This window comes from Clinocottus analis, unplaced genomic scaffold (genome assembly GCF_023055335.1).
Source record: "Clinocottus analis isolate CAN_PGR_092001 unplaced genomic scaffold, fCliAna1.0.p SCAF_16, whole genome shotgun sequence".
NCBI classification, from domain to species: domain Eukaryota; kingdom Metazoa; phylum Chordata; class Actinopteri; order Perciformes; family Cottidae; genus Clinocottus; species Clinocottus analis.
The window spans coordinates 5,225,386-5,244,435 of record NW_027175887.1 but is presented as its reverse complement, the minus strand read 5'-3'; the positions used below and the strand labels follow the sequence as shown (position 1 = coordinate 5,244,435).

Sequence of the window (19,050 nt, the reverse complement as noted above, 5' to 3'; positions counted from 1 at the left end):
GTTGCCCCTCGCCAGGTGGTTCGAATGATGCAGGTGAAGCTCGGCCTGCAAGAGAGCAATAACACGTTTGCCTTGTACGAGCAGAGTGCATTGTGGGAGCAGACGGTCGCTGGCAGCGCTCTGATCGCAGACACCCTGACCAGGTTTGTAAAGCGATAGTCAGTCTTCGGCCTGCAAACCAGAGCAGACAGACACCCAGAGGAAGTCAGACACAATAAAAACCTAGCAGACACGCTATCAAAACACCTTGTCTCCGTCTGGCTGGAATCTCTTATCTATGTGTCACCCGTTAGATGAATGCCAACAGAGCGCTGGATTGTATATTTATCTTAGCTAGTCCAGCTCCCATGCTGGGTGTTATCCAGTATCCTTGATAACTGGTGACCTTGTCTGGTCTTGTTGGTCAAACATGACACCCTACTGGGAAACTGGACTTGGGTCACTGTTTCTCTCAGACAAGACAGCCAGTAGCCGGATCGCAAAGGTGAAGCTGATGTCATTTGGTTGCACAAGGCAAAGTCTAAATTTAAACGATAATGGTGGAGCTGGAATCGAAAGGACCTTTTGTTTTTGGTGGATGTCTGCGATGGTGGACAAAGGAAACATGCAAACAAGTGAACCGCAAAGTTACTACACAACAGTACTACACAGTGTGGAGGCAACATGTTGAAACATTAGCATTGAGGCTTTTAAATCGTGCTATGCCGTTTGTAAACGTGTTCCCTTCCTGTCTGTTCTGTGCAGCCTCTCCACTAAAGAGTCGGAGTCTAAGTCCCAATGGAAACTGTGTTTCAAGCTCTACTGCCTGTTGGATGCTGACAGCATATCAGTGGACAGCATTGAGTATCTCTTCCTCTTCGAGCAGGTAATGGAGCAGAACACGAGTCGTGAAAGGGCAGAGTCCTCCTTGGAGAGAGCCTTTCGTATGAGAGGCCATTCCAGTGCTGATAATGAGATGTACTTCATTGTTCTGCAGTGACTCATTCCTCGCATTTCATTGGATTATTATGCTTTTACAATCATTAATGTCTTATGGGCTGTGATTGCAATAAAAAAGCATGACTAAGAACACTGGCTGTAGTGCAGAGAGGGCAAAAGGCAGCCAGCACCGGCTTCATTAGAACATTTTTCCCGAGGACTCCCATAAAAGAGTTATGGGACAAAATAAAACAGGGTGGGGTAGAAAGGGTTGATGGCAGGACTGAGGCGATAACTGACAAATTGTGCCTTCCTCCCGGCTCGTTGGGTCTCTCCCTGCTTGTCCTCACGATCACCTTTGCTCTGCAGTGCCATGAGATGGTGGTGCGTGGCCAGCTGCCAGCCTGTGACGAGGACCTGCAGTCCTTGGCTTCCCTGCGGCTTCAGTGTCTGATGGGGGACTTCAGCACACACGCCCCCTGCCCTCCTCTGGACGAGCTTTTCCCCGGTCACATGCTCGAAGCTCGCGTGGTCATGTCCCTTTCTGCGCCCCAAGCGCTGCCGCCTTGTCCGCTGGCGGCTCAGGACTGCCCCACGGCACAGCGCTTCTCCACGGGCCTCCTGGCGGGGACGCTGTGGAGCCACACGGCGATAGCGGCGCACAAGCAGAAGGTGGAGCAGGACATGCGTCTGCGCAGCCGGCTGAAGGAGGAGGCGGCGGCTGTCATGGGCTCCATCTTGGAGCGTTGGAAAGGCCTGGCCGGCTACAGCGGCAGGGACAGTATGGCTGCCTACCTCACGATCGCACGCCAGTGGTCGGGCTTTGGATGCACTCTTTACGAAGTGGACTTTTACATTGTGAGTATTTGTGCGGCCCGCGTCAGTTGTGCTCCCGCAGTGCTGAAGAGTCACTTGAGATGAATCAAAGCATAACCGTGAGCTCTCCTGACGTCTCCTTACCTTTTCCTCCACCCAGAGTTCGACGGGGAGTTTTTCCCAGAAGTTGTGGCTGGGTGTTGCCGCTACATCCGTGTCTCTGTATCGGCAGGGAGAGGCAGAGGCCCTGGAGTCCTTCCCCTATTGCCAGATCTGTTCTTACGGCGTGTCTGATAGCAACACCTTCAAGATCACGGCTGGGGATCGGGATCTGCTGTTTGAAACCACCAAGGTATGGCGGCTCACGCCCGAGGTCGTTATATACAATCTCACAGTTAAAGGAAGTGAAATCTACCATCGCTGTATTCAGGATTCAGTTTGTGTACAGTGCAGGGCCAAGTACCTTATCACCATGAAATGTTCTGCAGAGTAAGTGAAAGAAGCACGCTGTCTGCTCATGATGCCCCTCCTGCCTCCAGCTCTCCGACCCACTTTAAAAACACTCATTAATTTGGTCTAAATAGAGAGCACACAACCTGCCCCCGCTCTCCGACCGATGCTAACCACCAAAAGTCTAACTTCCTGGCATTAAATGGCAACTGGGGGGTGAGTTTTATTGCAGTGGTTGGATTAAAATATTAGGCAACATTTCTCAGAAACATGGATGTTCTTCCAAACAGCCTTTTTTTTTTTTTTTTCAGCAGAGAACAAATCTAGCCTTTCACGGGGCAGATCTGCTTGCATCTTCCCACGCGGAACAAAAAATCCCTCTGTGATCTCTCACGGGGCACAAAAGTGGCTTTTATTTATTTATTGGACGCACAGGCGAATTGAAGCGGAGCCCAGTACGGCTCCTACTTTTATGAACTTAAGGTCTCATATTGCCCTGACATGAATGTGCAGGCGTTTTGAGCTACCGGGCAGAAGAGAGAGAAAAGAGAGAGAGAGAGAGAGAGAGAGAACTGAATGGCAGGGGGTGATTATGGTTGGGCCTGGAGTTAAGGGAGAGGGCGAGATGTGCTGCTCATTCGAGGGTGACAGTTAAAGTTGAAGAGTAGGTGCAGGTTTAAACTTGGAGACTGTTTCACTCTGTGTTCTCACACACACCATGTTTAGCCGAGCATTAGCCGGACTAAAGTACGGGTAATGGTCACGGTGGTTTGGTGGTCATGTCCACCAAGGTCAGAGTAACTAACGGAGGGACACATGAACTCCTCCGCAGTGCCCTTTTTCTGCAACAGCTGCTGGAGAGAATATGTCAAAGTAATGAAACATCCAGGTCCGTGTAATTTTACTCTGATCAAGAGGTGAGCGTGTTCCTCCAAAATTTGCTAAACAGCATCATCCTTGGCTTCTGGAGGATCCAGCTGGATGACATCATCCGTCTCCACCCTCATGTGACAGTGCCAGACAGACACTGAGACTGCCACCAATCTGACCTCTCTCTCTCTCTCTCTCTCTGGCTCTCTCTCTCTCTCTCTCTGTCACAGCTGACTGAGATCATGCAGCTGATGAATGCGTATTTCAGTGCCATCCGTCGCCAGCGAGGGAAAGGGGAAGATGCGGACATCGCCGTAACGGAGAGCACAGAGGTGGGATTCCATCACCTTGCCTTGACACAGAAACACGCCCTCCTGGAGCTGCCCTCGCACCCAGTTTGAAAGAGACCCACACCCGGACACCCTCCCAACCCCCCACCCTCCTCCTCCTCCTCCTCCTCCACGTGGCCCCCATGAGGCCCAGCCCCGGTCCTCAAGACACCACGCCTCCTCCGCTGTGAACGGCACGGCAGCCAAAACAAAGAGAGGGCTGTTTTCGCTCCCCATCCGTGAAAATAAACCCTTGCTGAGCTTTCCAGCTGAAGGGGCTGGCCGATGGAGGAGGGAGGGCGAGGGCGGTGGGGGACGAGTGGGGGGGCGGGAGGCGAAGGGGGTTCTGTTTTGCAAGTGAGGTCAGAAACCCACAGAAACCAATGTGGTCGCTGATGAGCTGTCACACACCCTCCACCCCATCCTGTCACGCAACCGCCTCTGTTACCCTCCACGGCGACGCCCCCTCCTCCCCCCGGCCCCGCCCGCCTCCCCCTCGACAATGTGAGACGTTGGCATGAGCCTTGCTGCATCAGGAAGAGATGGCATCACGAGAGCGAGGCCTCATGATGACAATAAGCTCATGAAGGTACGGCTTAGCGTGAAAACACTACTCCCTCTCTCTCTCTCTCTCTCTCTCTCTCTCTCTCTCTCTCTCTCTCTCTCTCTCTCTCTCTCTCCTGTCTCAAAGTGTGCCATATTTGTATTGCCTTTCCTAGAAGGCGGTCGTCCCTCATGCACTGCTGGAATAGTGTTGAGAACATTCAGTGACTGATACACACACCCACCCCTGTCTTTAGCGCTCGTTCTTTTTCGTACACACACTCACACACTCTCTGTCTCTCGCTCACGTGCCCTTATGCTGACATGTTCATCAGAGACGGGTCAGTTTTCATAAGGTCTCAGCCCGGTTTGCATTACCTGGAACTGTTGATGCAGTCAGCCATGTGAACTTGGAACTGGAAACAGATGTTGGACTCTGTGGCTCAGTCACTTTGGCTGCCATCGCCATCGAGACTCTTACCTAGGGGATTATCAGTGTGTGTGTGTGTCTATTTGATCAAGAAGACCGTTTCCTGGATTACACGTTCAGGACCTGATTTATTTTGTCTCACAGAAACCAAAGGATTGTGGAGCCGTTTCTACGTTGTTTCCATGAAATTCTCCCTCGTGTCCTTTGTCGTGCTGCTCGTCTTGGCCGTAATCCTCGACACGAAACTTGGTTAACACTTGACTGATTGGATCATTTTGCTTATGTCAGTTACTATCCTCCTAATCCAGCTCTGCTCTGCTGAAAATAACAGGTGCTTCTCTGTTTATTATTGTTATTTTCACAAAATATATATAATGAAAGGAATTAAACCTAAAACCCGTAGTCAGAGATCTGGATCATTAAAGAAGTGATGCCATATTTACCACCACACCAGTCCCCTGCTATTTAAACAGACACCTCTTTAATCAGGCCATGTGTGCTTTTGTAGTATTATTTATGCACACTTTGCTTTTTTTTTTTTGCTTTTTTACTGTTCTTTGTCTTTAATGCCGACCCAGATGTGTTTTGATATAAAGTTAACCAAGAGACATGCGTGCTGTTGGTTCTGCTCCTTAAAAGCAGTTCAGATGTGTAACTCCTGTGTAGCTCCGTCTTTGTGTTCACTGTTTAGGTATTCTTGTGAAGCCAAAGTTTTGCCAGTCATGGGTTTGAGCATGGACCAAAGATGTTTTTTGTTTTTTTTAAATAAGCTTTTATAACAAGAAATGATCCAAAAGCAGTAAAATCGCCCCAATCTATTTTAGACTGTCGTCACATTTACTTATTTTCCTTTAAACTCAAATGTCAGACAGATATGAAGACATCCTGTTGTATACGTTGTACGCCTTATTTTAATGTCGTAGATTACCTTTTGGAGAATTTGATACCATAGATAGGCTTTGTAAATATGATTTTAGAGTACTGTCTGCTACACAAGCCCATGTGATAACCCGCCTCACCATGAAAGGCCTTGCCGAGTCCTTGCACAGCCCCGTCTCCTGCTCACAAGCGGGCCTTTGCTTTTTCTACTGCAGCTGCAGGCAGCTCCGAGCTCCGAGTTTGAAAAGCAAATAAATCAAACTGCCCATGTTGCTTTGTATTAAGCTTGTTTGTACGCTGCATGGTACCTTTTTAATGTAAGTTTGTGTGTGTGTATAGTTAATTGCACTATTGTTTGTTTTTAACTAACTTGAAAGTGCAATAAAAACTATAAATACTGTATGTAATTAATAAAAAAAGCACCATTTTACCGTATCTAGTGTTTGGCCTCGGCCCTCATTTCCTTTCGTTCCATTTTCAGAAAATGTGCTTTCTTGTGTCTCGAGCGGTGAAGCAGTGCAAGACCATTGTTTTCAACCAGACGCTTTGTGGAGGGCTGAAGTTTGGCGCCGGCAGCAGAGCCGAGAGCCGCCTCCCCCGAAGCTTTTCTGGTTAAAAAACAATACCGGTTGAGCAAACGTTGCTAAGTGCCGTTACGTTCCCCTGTGGTAATGAGCCTTAACTGAGCTGGATGAACAGCCACCAGAACACTGCAGCTCGAGGTGAAGGGAAGGTGGTGGTTTATCTTTCTGTAGATGGGTTTGACAAATGGAAAAAATGTTATTTAAAAAAAGTGTTTATTCGTCATTTCAAAACAGGTCCAATGGGCAAAGCAACGTGAAACGGTACATTAATGTAATAGAGAAAGTCAGTGAACCAGCTCTTTCTTTAAAGTATATTTACAAGCATAGAGATGAAGTGTCAACATGAAATCCATCCTTGTACATCATGTTCAGCTGTGCAAACTGTTACTTTCTCCATTGTACCTGACGAACGCCGTTGAAATGTCAACATCACTTTTGGCTCACGCCCAACTTCAACTTGACATTCTTGTTGGTCGTGTACAGCGGTAACAAATGAGTAATGTGTATCCGCAGCTGACAGACAGCACAAAGCACCAAGACAGAAAGGCCTGGGGTGCCTGCATTACCCATCATGCAACAGTCTGTCAAGCTCACTCCCATTTTTCAAGGCAAGCATGTCGTAGGCTGTGGACGTTTCACTGTAAATATAATGCACAAAAACTTACTGTACAAAAATAGACAAACAAGGCAACAGGTTGTCTGACAGTGCTGTTAAACAATAAGCTACAAGGCAGGAAAGCTGAATATAGGAAAAAATAAAACTATTAACAGACATTTATAGATTGTTTTGTACAAGATACATTGACTGTTGAGGATTGTTGTATGAGAGCGGTTTAAGAATGTGATACAGTTCAGTCCATTTGACTTTTTGGTTAATATAATAGTGGCTGTTAACACTCATCCATCAGTCTCTTCAAATGGGAAGCTAAACTATTCAATGCCATAACAAGCCAATACATTATTTCCCAGAGAAGCAGCTATAGCCAACTACTTGTCTTTTAGGACACCAATGTGGGAGAAAATACTTTTAAAAAGTGGAAGAACTTGAGTTGGCATAAACCATCTACGCATGTGTGCCGCCTCAACTGTAGTTGAGGTACAAGACGAGTCCGCTCACTGCTCCTGCGCGCCCCAGGAGATGTAGTCGGGCCGCGTGGCCGCGCTGTACTCGTCGATCAGCTGCTGGACCACTTCGCGGGAGTTGTCCAGCTCGTCAAAGTTGTCCTTGAAGATGTCCTCTTTGCGGAACTGCTCCAGGAAGGCTTCGCGCTTACGCAGCTTGTCGTACTGCTTGCACGTCCGCTCGAACAGCTGTGGGCCGGCAACAGAGACGACGTCAGAGGGGAAAGCAAGTGATGAGTTTCAGTTTCTTCCTTTGACTTATTTGAAACCTAAACCCTTTTTGTTTTGTTTTGAACTTCTATTTTACCAGAAGGGAAAATGACATGTATGACTTCACTGAAACTCCCTTGGATGATTGCAGTTCCCCTTACTTGTACATACTTAAATTTGGGCATTATAATTTGTCTGTACGGAGAGTAAGTCATTTAATGACATCACAAGGCTGCATTTTCCCTCAACTACATACTTCATGTTTTAAACCACTAAAAAGCGGAAGCGGAGAAATTTGACAGGATGACAATCCAAAACCTAACTTTTTTTGGGGTGGAATTCCCCTCCAACTGCTGCTGTGGTGGCTCAACTTCAGTTTTAGGATAATACATATCCTCAAATATTGGCTCAGAGCAAACACAGGTCTCGGCTGTATGAATACACACTGGAGGAGAATGTCAGTGAACAGATGGCGGCGGCGGCGCTTACACAGGAGATGCTTGTGTGGTTGGCCATCATCAGGCCGCTGACTCGGTGGGCCGAAGGCAGGTACGGCGACTTCCTGGACAAAGCCACCTGGATGCTGGCGGGACCCCAGGGAATGAAGCTGGCGAGCTTACGCTCCCGGATCCTTTGGAGGCTTTTATGCACCTACAGTACAAAAAAGGGATTTAAGTCGTTTGAAATTCAAACAAAACGTAGATTGAAACGTGTGCGTGTGCACTCGTACCTGCGTGGGGTCGACCTCCCCCTGGATGATGTTCAGGATGGCGATGTAGCAGTGGTTAGACTGCCTCTCCCGTCCCGTGGACACCATCACGTTCTTGGGCTGCAGGAGCCGCCTCATCACATCCAGTACTGTGGTTTTCCTCACGCTCGCAACCTGAAACACGGTCACAACATCTCAGTGTTTTTCATTTTAGCTGCGAATTGCAAGATTGCGCTCCATTACAATCTGCCGGCGCTCTCATTCCACTCACCGACTGGTCAGTAGTGAGTGGTGTGTAGCCGGTCATCAGGAAGTGGAGGCGGGGTGTGGGGATGAGGGACGCAATCAGGCCAATGAGGTCGTTGTTCATGTAGCCCGGGTAGCGCAGCGTGGTTGTGCTGGCAGACATGATGGTGGAAACCTGCGTGTATGAAGGTTCAGCTCAGACACAGAGGTTTAAATGTACTACAGTCTGGTAAGAGCTTCCACAGAAGTTATAAAAAGGAGCGAGAGCTGGGCGGCAAATTCATTGATTTCAAAGTGTGGCTCCCGCCAAGTCGGCTGACGCACCGGCTCAGCGCGGCTTTGTGCGACCGATTTCCAAGAAAGCTGAAATCCAGTCTGACGTGCAACCGACTCGCCAAACTAGTTCATGAATCTCGTCAATTTCGACGTGAGTGACGAGTGTCTAGTGCAGCCCGTCTTGCCTGTGTGGTAGTCGGCCCATCTAGACGCACGATTACAACCTGCTGACTGACGAGCTGTGAAAACAAGCGGAGGTGTGTAACACTCACCAGCTGATTGATCTGGGAGAACGAGGGGTTCTGGATGTGCAGCCTGTCGGTGGCGATGCGATTTAGAGCCGTGTTATCCAACACCACCTGATGTGCAAGAAATGCAGACGGAGGGCAAATATTAGACACATGGATAATAACAGAAAGAAAAAAGAGGGGAGAGATTTCCCCCAGCAAAACAACTTCGTAGGTCAAAAAGAGTGAAGAATGTATCAGTGAAGGACTCTTAAAGAGTGACACAGTGAGCTGCTGTTAGCAGAGCTGAATGTAAAACACACATTGTACAGTTACAACGGGCAGCAGGGGGGGGGGGGCAGATTCTATTAGCTTTCTGGCTAACTTAATCAACTTGAGGGTCGTATGCAAGACCCTGGAGGAAGTAGGTATTAGAGAGAAAACACCATTAGACTGCTCGAGCATCTCGGACTAATAGAATCAGCAACGTAAGACTGAGTCTTATTAAGTTTGATTGCCGGCACTGCAGTTTGCTTCTTTATTAGCCAGCTCCACCAGTGGTTCTCAATCCTTTTTCAGTGATGTACCACCCATGTAAAAAGGATTTTTTGAATGGATGCTAATTTTAAATCTTACTTAGCCCCTGGAGTGCCTTTTTTTTTACCCTATGTGAGAACCACTGAGCTACACAATCACTGGGGCGGCCTAAAATGTGATGCTCTCCAAAACGAGAAGGAGTTCCTTATTAGGAGAGTGGCACTGAAGATATTTAGATATGTTATCGTTTAATGCGGACAGTTTTTTTTACTAGTAGTTTTGATACATTTGGATGAACGTGGTCACAATGTCATGAAGAGCTACTTGTGTATTTATCTACGTGTATTACCGTTTCTGTTTATTGTTTGATGTCTAATTGTGTAACTTGCCTACATGCAGCTTATTGTTCCCGTCCCTGAAATTAAAAAAAAAAATGTCTCTGTTTCAGCTCATTGATAGTGAAGCAGTTTAGCAACCGTGTTTTTGTTTTACTTCTGTAAGTGCAAGTGTCACAAGCACGAGCTGACCCGGGGCTTGTATAAAAGTGTGTTTTACGCCTTCCTGTAAGGTTATTTAGAGCCGTGGCCGCGTTGTGAAGCAAAAATGTTGCAATGGGATTAATCAGCATCCGTTCATGGGCGCTGCGGCTCACCACGCAGTCGGCGTTCTGAGTGAGCCTCTTCAGCGTGAGCAGCGAGTTGTACGGCTGAACGACCACGTCACTCATCTCATCCTGGTTGGGGAAGACGGAGTACGTCTGCACCAGCTTCTTTGGGTACCTGCAGATCAGAATGTATATTATTCACACAGGAAGAAATGTTTTTCCCTCCAAAAACGTTTTCCAACAAGTTGCATTTGTGTTTGCGGACCTGTCGTTGAGTTTCTCCAGCAGATAGGATCCAAGCCCCGAGCCCGTCCCCCCAGCGATGGAATGGCACAGGACGAATCCCTACGGAGACAAACGGGTCACATTTACCGCTGCAGTATGTGCCACGTGTGTATGAAGCCTACTGTAAACTCCACTGGTGCAGAAAGCCAAATGTGTGGGTGAGCCAATGCCTCTCGGCCTTGGCAGTTATATAAATGGGAGTGCAGCCCCGCCTCACAAATAGGCTCCCTCTCCCCCCAACGCAGCCCTGTAATACCTGCCTTCCTCACTCGCCCGGCTATTATCACCAGACACTCGAGACGCCACACCCTGCCAACATACACACGCTCACGGCAGCTCGGCCCACCTTCTTACCCGTTGCACACGGGAATGCACACACTAAATAATAATGTGGGGTCATAATGTGAACGAGTTACAGAAATTGCAGACCTTGAGAGGAAATGAAAGTGTTTTTTTTCTTCTTTTTTTTTTTAAATGGGAGGCTGGCAGCAAAATTAAGTTTACCAAAAAAAAAAAGAGGCTAAGAATAATAGTGAGGCGTGGCTGAGTTCTCTGCTAGTTTATAGATGTCAGGCGCTTGCACTATTTTAACAGTTTTGATCAAGTCAGTCATTTATATTTGACCGCAATAACGACACCTCCTGCCAAACAAAGTCATGTTTGAGTACCAACAAGTGTTCCCTTATGCCGCTCAAAAAGTAATTGAGCCGCTTTCAGTCTGGGCACCGTGCTCCTTTGTAGGAGAGGTGGGTTTGTTACGTGTTTGTGTCCATTATTCGGCCGTTTCAACAGATGTAAAATCTGAAGTGTTTGGGGGCTCTGTTTGGGGTAAGAGTGTAAATTGACATGCAACACCATCACATGACTTTTAAATCAGTTTTTAAAATGCCACACAGGCCCGATCCCTGCCCCGGGGACAGTCAGACTTGCCTCCAGACTGTCGCTGCCATCTGCCTCCCGGTCAATGATGTCAAAGATGTCTTCTTGGATTTTTTTCCCCTGGGAGGGAAAGTTTAAAAAAAACAGAGCGGAATGTTAGACGCGTTTGATTTTTGGTTTTCAGGGGTCACAAAAAGACGCGTCATTCCCAGCAATCACCTGTGAATATCCGCTAGCCCAGTTGTTCCCGGCACCTCCTCCGTGCTCGGAGAGGTAGATGTTCTCTGGGTTGTAAAGGTTCGCGTACGGAGAGTTGAGGATGGAGTGGATCACCCTCGGCTCCAGATCCAGGAGAACCGCGCGGGGGATGTAGTGCTCATCGTCGGCCTGTGGGGGTTTAGGAAGAACCAGGAGTCAGCTGGTGGAACTGCACAGTCTCTGAAGTGAGCATGCACTCAGAGTCTGAGTGACTTCAGTTTGCACTGCAACAACTCCCCCCAGTGGCACAAAACGTTGTTGCACAGACTGAACTTCTATCTTCCTGGTGAGCAGAACATGATGCTGCTTTTGTAACGCAAGATGCGCGCGGTAACGGACAGTGAGAGAGAGAGGCAAGTCACCGCGTGCACGAGCTTACCTGGTAGAAGAACACGTCCTTCCTGTCGGTCCCCTCTGTTGCAAAGTCCTCAACAATCCCCTCTGGACTGATGCCATGCTCCGCACACAGCTGCTTCCAAAACTCAAAACCAACTATAGAGACACACACACACACACCCACACCCACACACACACACACACACACACAGAAGCAGGTGAGGTCGCGTTAGGTTTCTCGTAACCTGCAGTGTAGCCTGACTGGCAACACACAGGTGACGTCACTTAACGTGTTTTTGTCTCGCTATGTGGAGATACCAGTCCGCTCGGTCACGCATCCGCTGTTTACGTTAGCTCTGTGTTTATTTGAGCTAGACTAGATACGAGCACTTGGCTAGCTAACGCCTTTAACGTAACGTGACGGATCATCCTCCTCGCTAGCTAACTGAGACGTGTTAAAGGTTCACGTACTTTGATTCCCACATTGTCCGAGCTGCAGCGTGATGATTTCTCGCGGCATGTTGCTCCTTGTTTAGCTAGCCTAGTCACCTGCTCGCTAGCTAAATAATACAAGGTAAAAAAAAAACACTACTGCTCTAACTGCTCCGCCACCAGCCCGCTGCTTCCCGCTTGGTGCTGATGTGACGCTCCGAGTCTTCTTCTTCTGCTGTTTCTTCGCGGGTAGTTTCGCGGTGATAAAGTGACTACCGCCACCTGCTGTATGAGCATGTCTCGGAGTTTGTCGAGTCTTAAAGCAGACTTTTCAACACATTAAAAAACATAGTACAGGCAGGAAATTCAAGCAAGATGTACAAATTCCTTGCTTTTACAAGCCAACTTCAGATAAATGCCATGGAGGAAGTGCCCATTATCTTGTTTGAATGTGTGCCCTATGAACGTTTTACTTTGAAAGTCTTTGCCGGAAGTATTGATGTTTTCAATGATATGATATATACAAATATATATATATATATATATATATATATATATATATATATATATATATATATATATAGAGAGAGAGAGAGAGAGAGAGAGAGAGAGAGAGAGAGAGAGAGAGAGAGAGAGAGAGAGAGAGAGTCATAACTATAGATATGTCATTCATAGTTAAGTGTTGTTCTGCCCCCTCGTGGTCATAAAGCGCACACAGTGTGACTACTATATGTAGACAGATTATTCATACATTCAACGCTTTTAATAAATCATAAACTGCAGTACCATGTTTGGTATACACATTGTATGGTGCCAAATCTAAAAGCAGACACGGTAGCGTGCAATCTTTTTCGATTTACTATCCAAAATATGTCAAATCAATATTTTAATTAACACAATAGCGCACTTTTACATTGAAGATCATTTTGTAACCACATCTCTAAATATATGGGTCACAGATTAATGGACGTTTCTCTGACTGATTTATAATACGTAGAATGTAAACGTATTGCACAAAAAACTGCTTTATATTTAATTGAACAACAGAGCATCTGAACCAAATACACATGTTCAGCCATGGAAAGTATGAAGGACAAACAGGAATAAAAATAAAATGGATCAATTACTATTTTTACCTAAAATATGCTGTACTGATGACTTGCTGAAAACGTTTGTCAAAGTAGGCTCCTGCTTTAAAGTAAACAAAAACAACCGATTCCCATTCCACCTGAACGCAGCATGACGCGGGGCGTGGAGGGACTCTGATTGGCCCGCTGAGGACTCAGAAAAACAGGTTACGCCATATTGTCAACTGCCGAAGGGACCGCTCTATTTCTTCAAAAATGCCCAAATAGTACGTGTCATCTTACTGTAAGACATTTCATCGCTGTCTTTTGATAATGCAAAACTTGTAATGAGACGTTCTGACTGAAACGATGTCAGGAGGACACAGCTAGCCTCGCTAGCTAGCTAAGCTAGTATCAGTTAGCCGATGCTGTTGTGAGCGGCGCTGTGGTTCACCTCATGTCGTTAACTGCTTCTACTAACCGCTGATGGCTTTATTTCACAGGTGGACTCTATCGACTGTCGACGCAAAGATGGCGCACATTGGCGCAATGCAAGACGCAGCCGCGGAGGACCGCTCTGTCCCGCAAGGGTCCGATGTCTGCCTGCGAAGTCGACCGAGCGCCAGCGAAAGAGACGGCCAGGTGCGGGCTGTCAAGGCGGCTCTCCAGTCCAGCTTGGGGCCCTACGAGCCCGTCCTGACCTACCTACAGTCCGTGCTGGTGTGGGAGAGACCTCTACAGTGTGTGCTTCTCTACACGGTGGTCAACGTGGTGTTCTGGTGAGTTTCACCTGACACTTTGTACATGTTGAGGTTGCACTCGTTGTGTTTCCCCCCGTGTTTAGTCAATATTATTTAAATGCAGGTTGCTGTGTTTGGTCCTGTGGCGCGAGCAGCTGGTGCTTTGCGCAACGCGACCGCTTCACCTGTCAGTTGAAGACCAGGCAGATGGCCGACTAGCGGCACTATTTATAGACACCAGACACATTTCATCCGTAACGTTGGTCTGATCTTGACAACATGGGGTCGCTGCTGTGAGCGTGCGAGGCTCCACATTTACATGTCAGGGTGTTGTTGCTGCAGAAGTGAGAGGATTTACATGTGAGAGGAACAACACACCTATGCGGCATGTCTCTGTTTTACCATGTGTGATCAGCCCTAAAACCAGAATTTAACTCTGACAACAAACTTACCAGACAAGACAAGGTGAGGTCAAGGTTTGGCTAAATTAGGTGACGTTGTTATTGTTGCATATTGAGAATCACTGACTTGGAAAATAAGAGAGAAGAAGCTGGTTTGGCCAGCCTGGTTCTCAAGCATTCAACCTTCATTTATTATGTTAAGATATGCGCTTATGATCTAATACTTATTTTATATAATATACACATCACATATACACATTATTTTCTCCCAAATACCTTTGTGCGTTATAGGCATGTCTGTTCTTTACCTTTTTATTTATCCAGTTTTGTTCTCCTTTGTCCCTGTTATGTCGGTGCATATCGAGAGAATGGAGGAAAACAGGGTCACATTTCTAGTTTGTGCAGACAGACTTGGCCAATAAAGGTGACTCTGATTCTGAAAGCCGATAGCAAGTCACATGGAGACAGGGAGGCATTTCTCACTGAGATTGTCTTGTTTTTCCTTTTTAAAGTTGTAAACAAAATGGACATAACGCACAAAATAAATACACAATGAAATACATCTCCAAAAAGTGCTGTTTAAGAGAGTTAAAGTCAAAGGGTATTTTTCATTGTTTTGCATCAATTTGTAGTACAACAACATATAGTTGTGTTTGTATAGGGCTAGTTTTACGAAGACATTTGCCGTTTATCTTTTTAACTAACTGTACTAATTGCCCTGCTGCCCCTAATACCAACACACCTCACTGTGCCAACTAACTCTTTGTTTTGTTAATCCTGCTGATTGGCAGAATCCTGCATTATTGTTGTTGTCAACATATTTCGAGGTCTTGTGATCTGAAAGTGGAGCAACTCATCGAGACTGTAGTTGTTGAGGTGAAAGTGGACCACACTCCTTCAAAGATAGAACCACAATAAACAGTAGCTGCGATATCTAGATGCAGCTAGTGGCTTCTCCGTTGTAGGTGTAAGGGGGGTTTAACAGTCAATACTTTCTTTACTGGTTCTGCTTTAATGTTATTTATATCTTCCCCGTTTCTTATTTCTGATTAAAGGAAACAGGAGGTCACAACTCGCAGGTGTTGTGGTTTCATGATTTCTAACAAGCTGCATACTAACGGCATATACTCTGCATTTTTTCACTTTCTTTAATCTTCAATTTCTTAAATTTAAAACACTCTGCTGTTTCGTTGTATATTGAGTATTTTTCATACCTAATATTTTTGTGTCTTCTTTGTAACCTTGTTTGCTGCTGCCACAAACAAATTTCCTCTTGGGCATGAATAAAGTATACAACTATCTATTGATATTGCTACTACTGTCTGTCTGGTACAGTCAGTCATGTGTTTGCTCTGGTTTTGATGCCCTGCAGGTTCTTTGCCCTGACCTCACTGAACCTGCTGTTCCTGCTGGCTTCTGGTCTGGCTGTGGTTGTCTTTGTTGATACCTGGAGAAATAAGATCTGGCCAGAGATTGGAGGTGATTTAAGTTGTTTTTATATCTTTCTGTAGCCGACTCTTGCATGTTCTGCACTTGTACTTTCCTTCCCTTTTGCATTAAATGTACCATATGTTATTCCCCAAGTTGCTGTCATCGCAACCGTTGTGACATGTCAGAATAGATGTGTAATCAGTCCTGCCCTCTGGACTTTGCGAAGGATTTCTGTTTCACCGGGAACATTTTGAACTTGTGTTACACACCACGTGTATAAGAGATCAAAGAGTTTCGAAAAGTCAAAGAAGTATATGCAACACAATTTTGAAAACTGTTTATAAGTTGCACATCGGTACTTAAAGTTATGAATGTTCTCTCTCTCCACAGTCAGAAACCTGGATGAATCGGATAATGAAAGGTTTGTTACTGTAACCAACCGCCTTAAAAGATAAGGGCAACAATAATACTTATATAATAAGTAGAATGCAGATAAAGGTATTATTCTTTTTCCCTTCTTTCTTTTTTTTCTTTTCTAGCTGGGGTCTGGTGCAGCCTGGCATCCTCAGTGTGCCTGAACTGTGCCACCACATCGCTGAGGCCTGGGTCAGTGGAGCAGTGTTCGCATCCAGTGTGATGCAATACAAGAAACATAACCCTGGCAAGGTGAAGACCACACACAATACAATTACTGTTTTTGTGATCATGATAATAATGAATGAATGAGTGAACGTCAACATGCTATCCAGCCCTATTCTGATTGTAAGCATCAGATATGACTTGGACCGTAGTTGACATGCCTTCTAGGTGCTGACTTGACTCCTTGTGTGTCGTTGCTCCGTCAGTTCTGCTTCCTGACCTGTGGAGTGTTCACCTGCTTGGCTGTGGTTGGAAGCTACATTCCTGGATTGGCGCTCTCCTACTCCGCTAGTGAGTCCCAGCAGTTTATTCAGTTCTAACTACCGATCCCGGCTCCTTCACAGGGCCACGTTGGCAGGGGGGACTCTGCGTGACTTGTCCTTGTTAAAAATACATGGGTGGCGAAACCAGATCGGTGGTGCCCCAGTACCAGAGCCTCGCCTCTGTGGTGATTAAAGCCGGGATGAGGCACACAGGGAAGGAGTGAGGGAGGGAATGGAGCCAGGCAGAAAGCTAAGGAGGTCACACTGCGATCGGGTTAATCGCTGAACCTCTAATGTAGTGTAGACTGGTGAACCCGGGAGGCAAGAGCTGCTAAAGCCTTCTACTGACGTCTGAAACTACCCACAGCTGCTCCCTTTACGCCACCATGTCTGCATCTCTACTGAAGCTCACACAGGCTTGTGTCTTAATTGATGACAGTAAACTAGGAACTGAATCTGTACCGAACATTAATAAACACAGCTTTTGTCGTTCCATTTTTGTAAGGCAAGCCACGTTTATTTGTATAGCACATTTCACCAACACGGCGATTCAAAGTGCTTTACATAAAACCGTTAAAAGCATGAAAAGATAATGCAGAAGAAAACCATATCAAAAAACAATGAAGAACATTCATTTTAAAACATTAAATAACAGTCAAAAATACAAGAAAAGTTGCAGTGCAGTTTAAGAAATAAAATACATTAATGAGATGCAGAAGTTAATATCCTTGAATCTGCTTCAATTACTGGGAACGGCAAACAGAAAAGTCTTCAATCTGGATGTAAAGGAGCTGAGGGTCTCAGCAGACCTGCAGCCACTGTACTAAACAACCCCAGCAGAGGTCCCACCTGTTTTCCAATGACGTGTATTCTTCTGCTCTCCTCCAGTGTGGGCGACGGTCCTGGCTCCTCTGGGGTTCTATCACAGGGTTTTCCAGCATGTGTGCTTGAAGCTGGATCCGGTCCTGCAGCGACTGGACTTTAGCAATTGTGGCTACATGATGTCAAAGCCTATTGATAATCAGTGTAAGTATTTCATCCCTTTTTTTCTTTTTTTTTTCTTCCCTTTTTATATTCCCAACATTCTGTGTGCTGATGTGACACTGCAAATGAAATAGAAATGAACTCAAAGCCTCGAAGAAATGTCTTGTGCAGATTACTTTCACAGCGTGTTATTCTACTAAGCATCAATGTTTGATCGAAGAACAGTTCAACCTTTACAGCGTTTATATATATATATATATATATATATATATATATATGTGATGTCTTCAGGCTGCTCATTTGTAGCCAGCAACCCATCTATTTCAACTGAACTGACAAATTGTTATTGCTTAAGTGCCGCCTGGTGGCACTTGTGAAACCAATTACACGGCACAGTTTGTGACTGTAAATGTAGAAATGTTGTCTATATGACTCATCTCTCTCTCTGCAGTCCTGCGGAGGCCTCTCCGTGGTTTAGCCTCGGGGGAAGACGGTGATAGTGAGGAGGAGGAGTTGGCTGCTTTCTGCCCAACAGTAAGTCGGTTCAACTCCCAAAGTCTCTTGATATTTGAATTATCCGTATTATTGCTTCAGGCATATATATATATATATATATATATATGTATATATATATATATATATATGCCTATGTACCTACAGCAACTTGTAAAATATATAACCTTTTTTAACCTTCTGTCTCTCCTAGTTTGATGATGCCATCGTTGCTAAAGAACTCGCGATGACTGACTCTGAGCACTCGGATGCTGAGGTGTACACCGACAATGGAACATTCAACCTGTCGCGTGGCCAGACCCCGCTGACCGAGGGCTCTGAGGGTGAGTATGCAGGGATTCCAGATTTCCTCCTCCTTTATTTTCTTGTTTGTTCATTTCCCTCACTGTGTCCCTGTCTTTTTGGTCAGATTTTGACAGACACAGTGACGCTGAGGAATCATTTGCTCGAGATCTTCAGGGCTTCCCCTCCATAAACCCCGATGCCACTCTGATGGACGACGACGACGACGACACGAGCATCGGTCTCCCGAGCCTGGGTCTGTCTGGGCTAGCGAGTCACCGGGCCTCGGTGCTGGACGTGGATTATCATCTGGACTCGGATCAGGAGGATCTGGATACAGAACTTTCTCTCAGCGGCCTGCCACCTGCCTCTGATTTCGCCGGAGACTTGGCCGGAGTCATCGCCAGCAACATGATCCAGGCGGCGCTGGCCGGGGCGCTGCAACCTCGGCCTCCTGCGAGCCAGCGCAGAGAAGGCCCCCCGAGGGCCGGAGCCCACCGAGGCTACCGCAAGCAGTCCAGCTCCGAGCTGGACACAGACTTCGACGTAGAGGACTTTGAAATGCTGGATCAGTCTGAACTGAACCAGATGGATCCCCTTGGGGGAGGAGGGAGTACTAGAAGGGGGGAGAGCCATGGGCCTAACTTCTTGTCTAGCCTGCTCGGTAAACCACAGTAGTGTGCGTGTGCGTGTGCGTGTGTGTGTGTGTACATGCATGAGGGCAACTTCACGGGCAGTGTTCATGTGATGAGCTGTGATTGTGTGAGAGGACTTGAGGTTCCAGCGGCTC

At 46.5% G+C, this 19,050-nt stretch overlaps 3 protein-coding genes across 4 annotated transcripts in view; 2 read left to right on the top strand and 1 right to left on the bottom strand.

Annotated features, from left to right (window-relative positions):
- The window catches only part of plekhh3 (pleckstrin homology, MyTH4 and FERM domain containing H3), a 29,917-nt gene extending 24,247 nt beyond the window's left edge, over positions 1-5,670 (top strand). The window contains exons 9-13 of the mRNA XM_068577832.1: positions 16-143; positions 745-865; positions 1,288-1,776; positions 1,895-2,086; positions 3,285-5,670. Of these exons, the coding sequence (XP_068433933.1) occupies positions 16-143; positions 745-865; positions 1,288-1,776; positions 1,895-2,086; positions 3,285-3,455 (1,101 nt within the window). The 3' untranslated portion in view covers positions 3,456-5,670. The remainder of the gene's footprint in view (positions 1-15; positions 144-744; positions 866-1,287; positions 1,777-1,894; positions 2,087-3,284) is intronic.
- A 345-nt stretch (positions 5,671-6,015) lies between these two features.
- Positions 6,016-12,154, bottom strand: tubg1 (tubulin, gamma 1). Its single transcript, XM_068579492.1, has 11 exons — positions 11,980-12,154; positions 11,552-11,664; positions 11,134-11,301; positions 10,966-11,034; positions 10,016-10,095; positions 9,799-9,925; positions 8,655-8,741; positions 8,132-8,281; positions 7,882-8,034; positions 7,641-7,802; positions 6,016-7,130 (listed from the first exon to the last, which is right to left on the bottom strand). The coding sequence occupies exons 1-11, from the start codon at positions 12,026-12,028 to the stop codon at positions 6,933-6,935; spliced, it is 1,356 nt and encodes a 451-aa protein (XP_068435593.1). The 5' UTR covers positions 12,029-12,154; the 3' UTR covers positions 6,016-6,932.
- A 1,112-nt stretch (positions 12,155-13,266) lies between these two features.
- Positions 13,267-18,951, top strand: retreg3 (reticulophagy regulator family member 3). Of its 2 annotated transcripts, none has more exons than XM_068579499.1 (10): positions 13,267-13,294; positions 13,511-13,786; positions 15,521-15,627; positions 15,970-16,000; positions 16,119-16,245; positions 16,425-16,509; positions 17,370-17,507; positions 17,917-17,999; positions 18,172-18,301; positions 18,388-18,951. In XM_068579499.1, the coding sequence occupies exons 2-10, from the start codon at positions 13,539-13,541 to the stop codon at positions 18,936-18,938; spliced, it is 1,500 nt and encodes a 499-aa protein (XP_068435600.1). In that variant the 5' UTR covers positions 13,267-13,294; positions 13,511-13,538; the 3' UTR covers positions 18,939-18,951. The 2 variants fall into 2 exon arrangements, with proteins under 2 accessions (XP_068435600.1, XP_068435599.1); XM_068579498.1 differs by having other exon boundaries at positions 13,278-13,311.
- Positions 18,952-19,050: the final 99 nt, after the last annotated feature.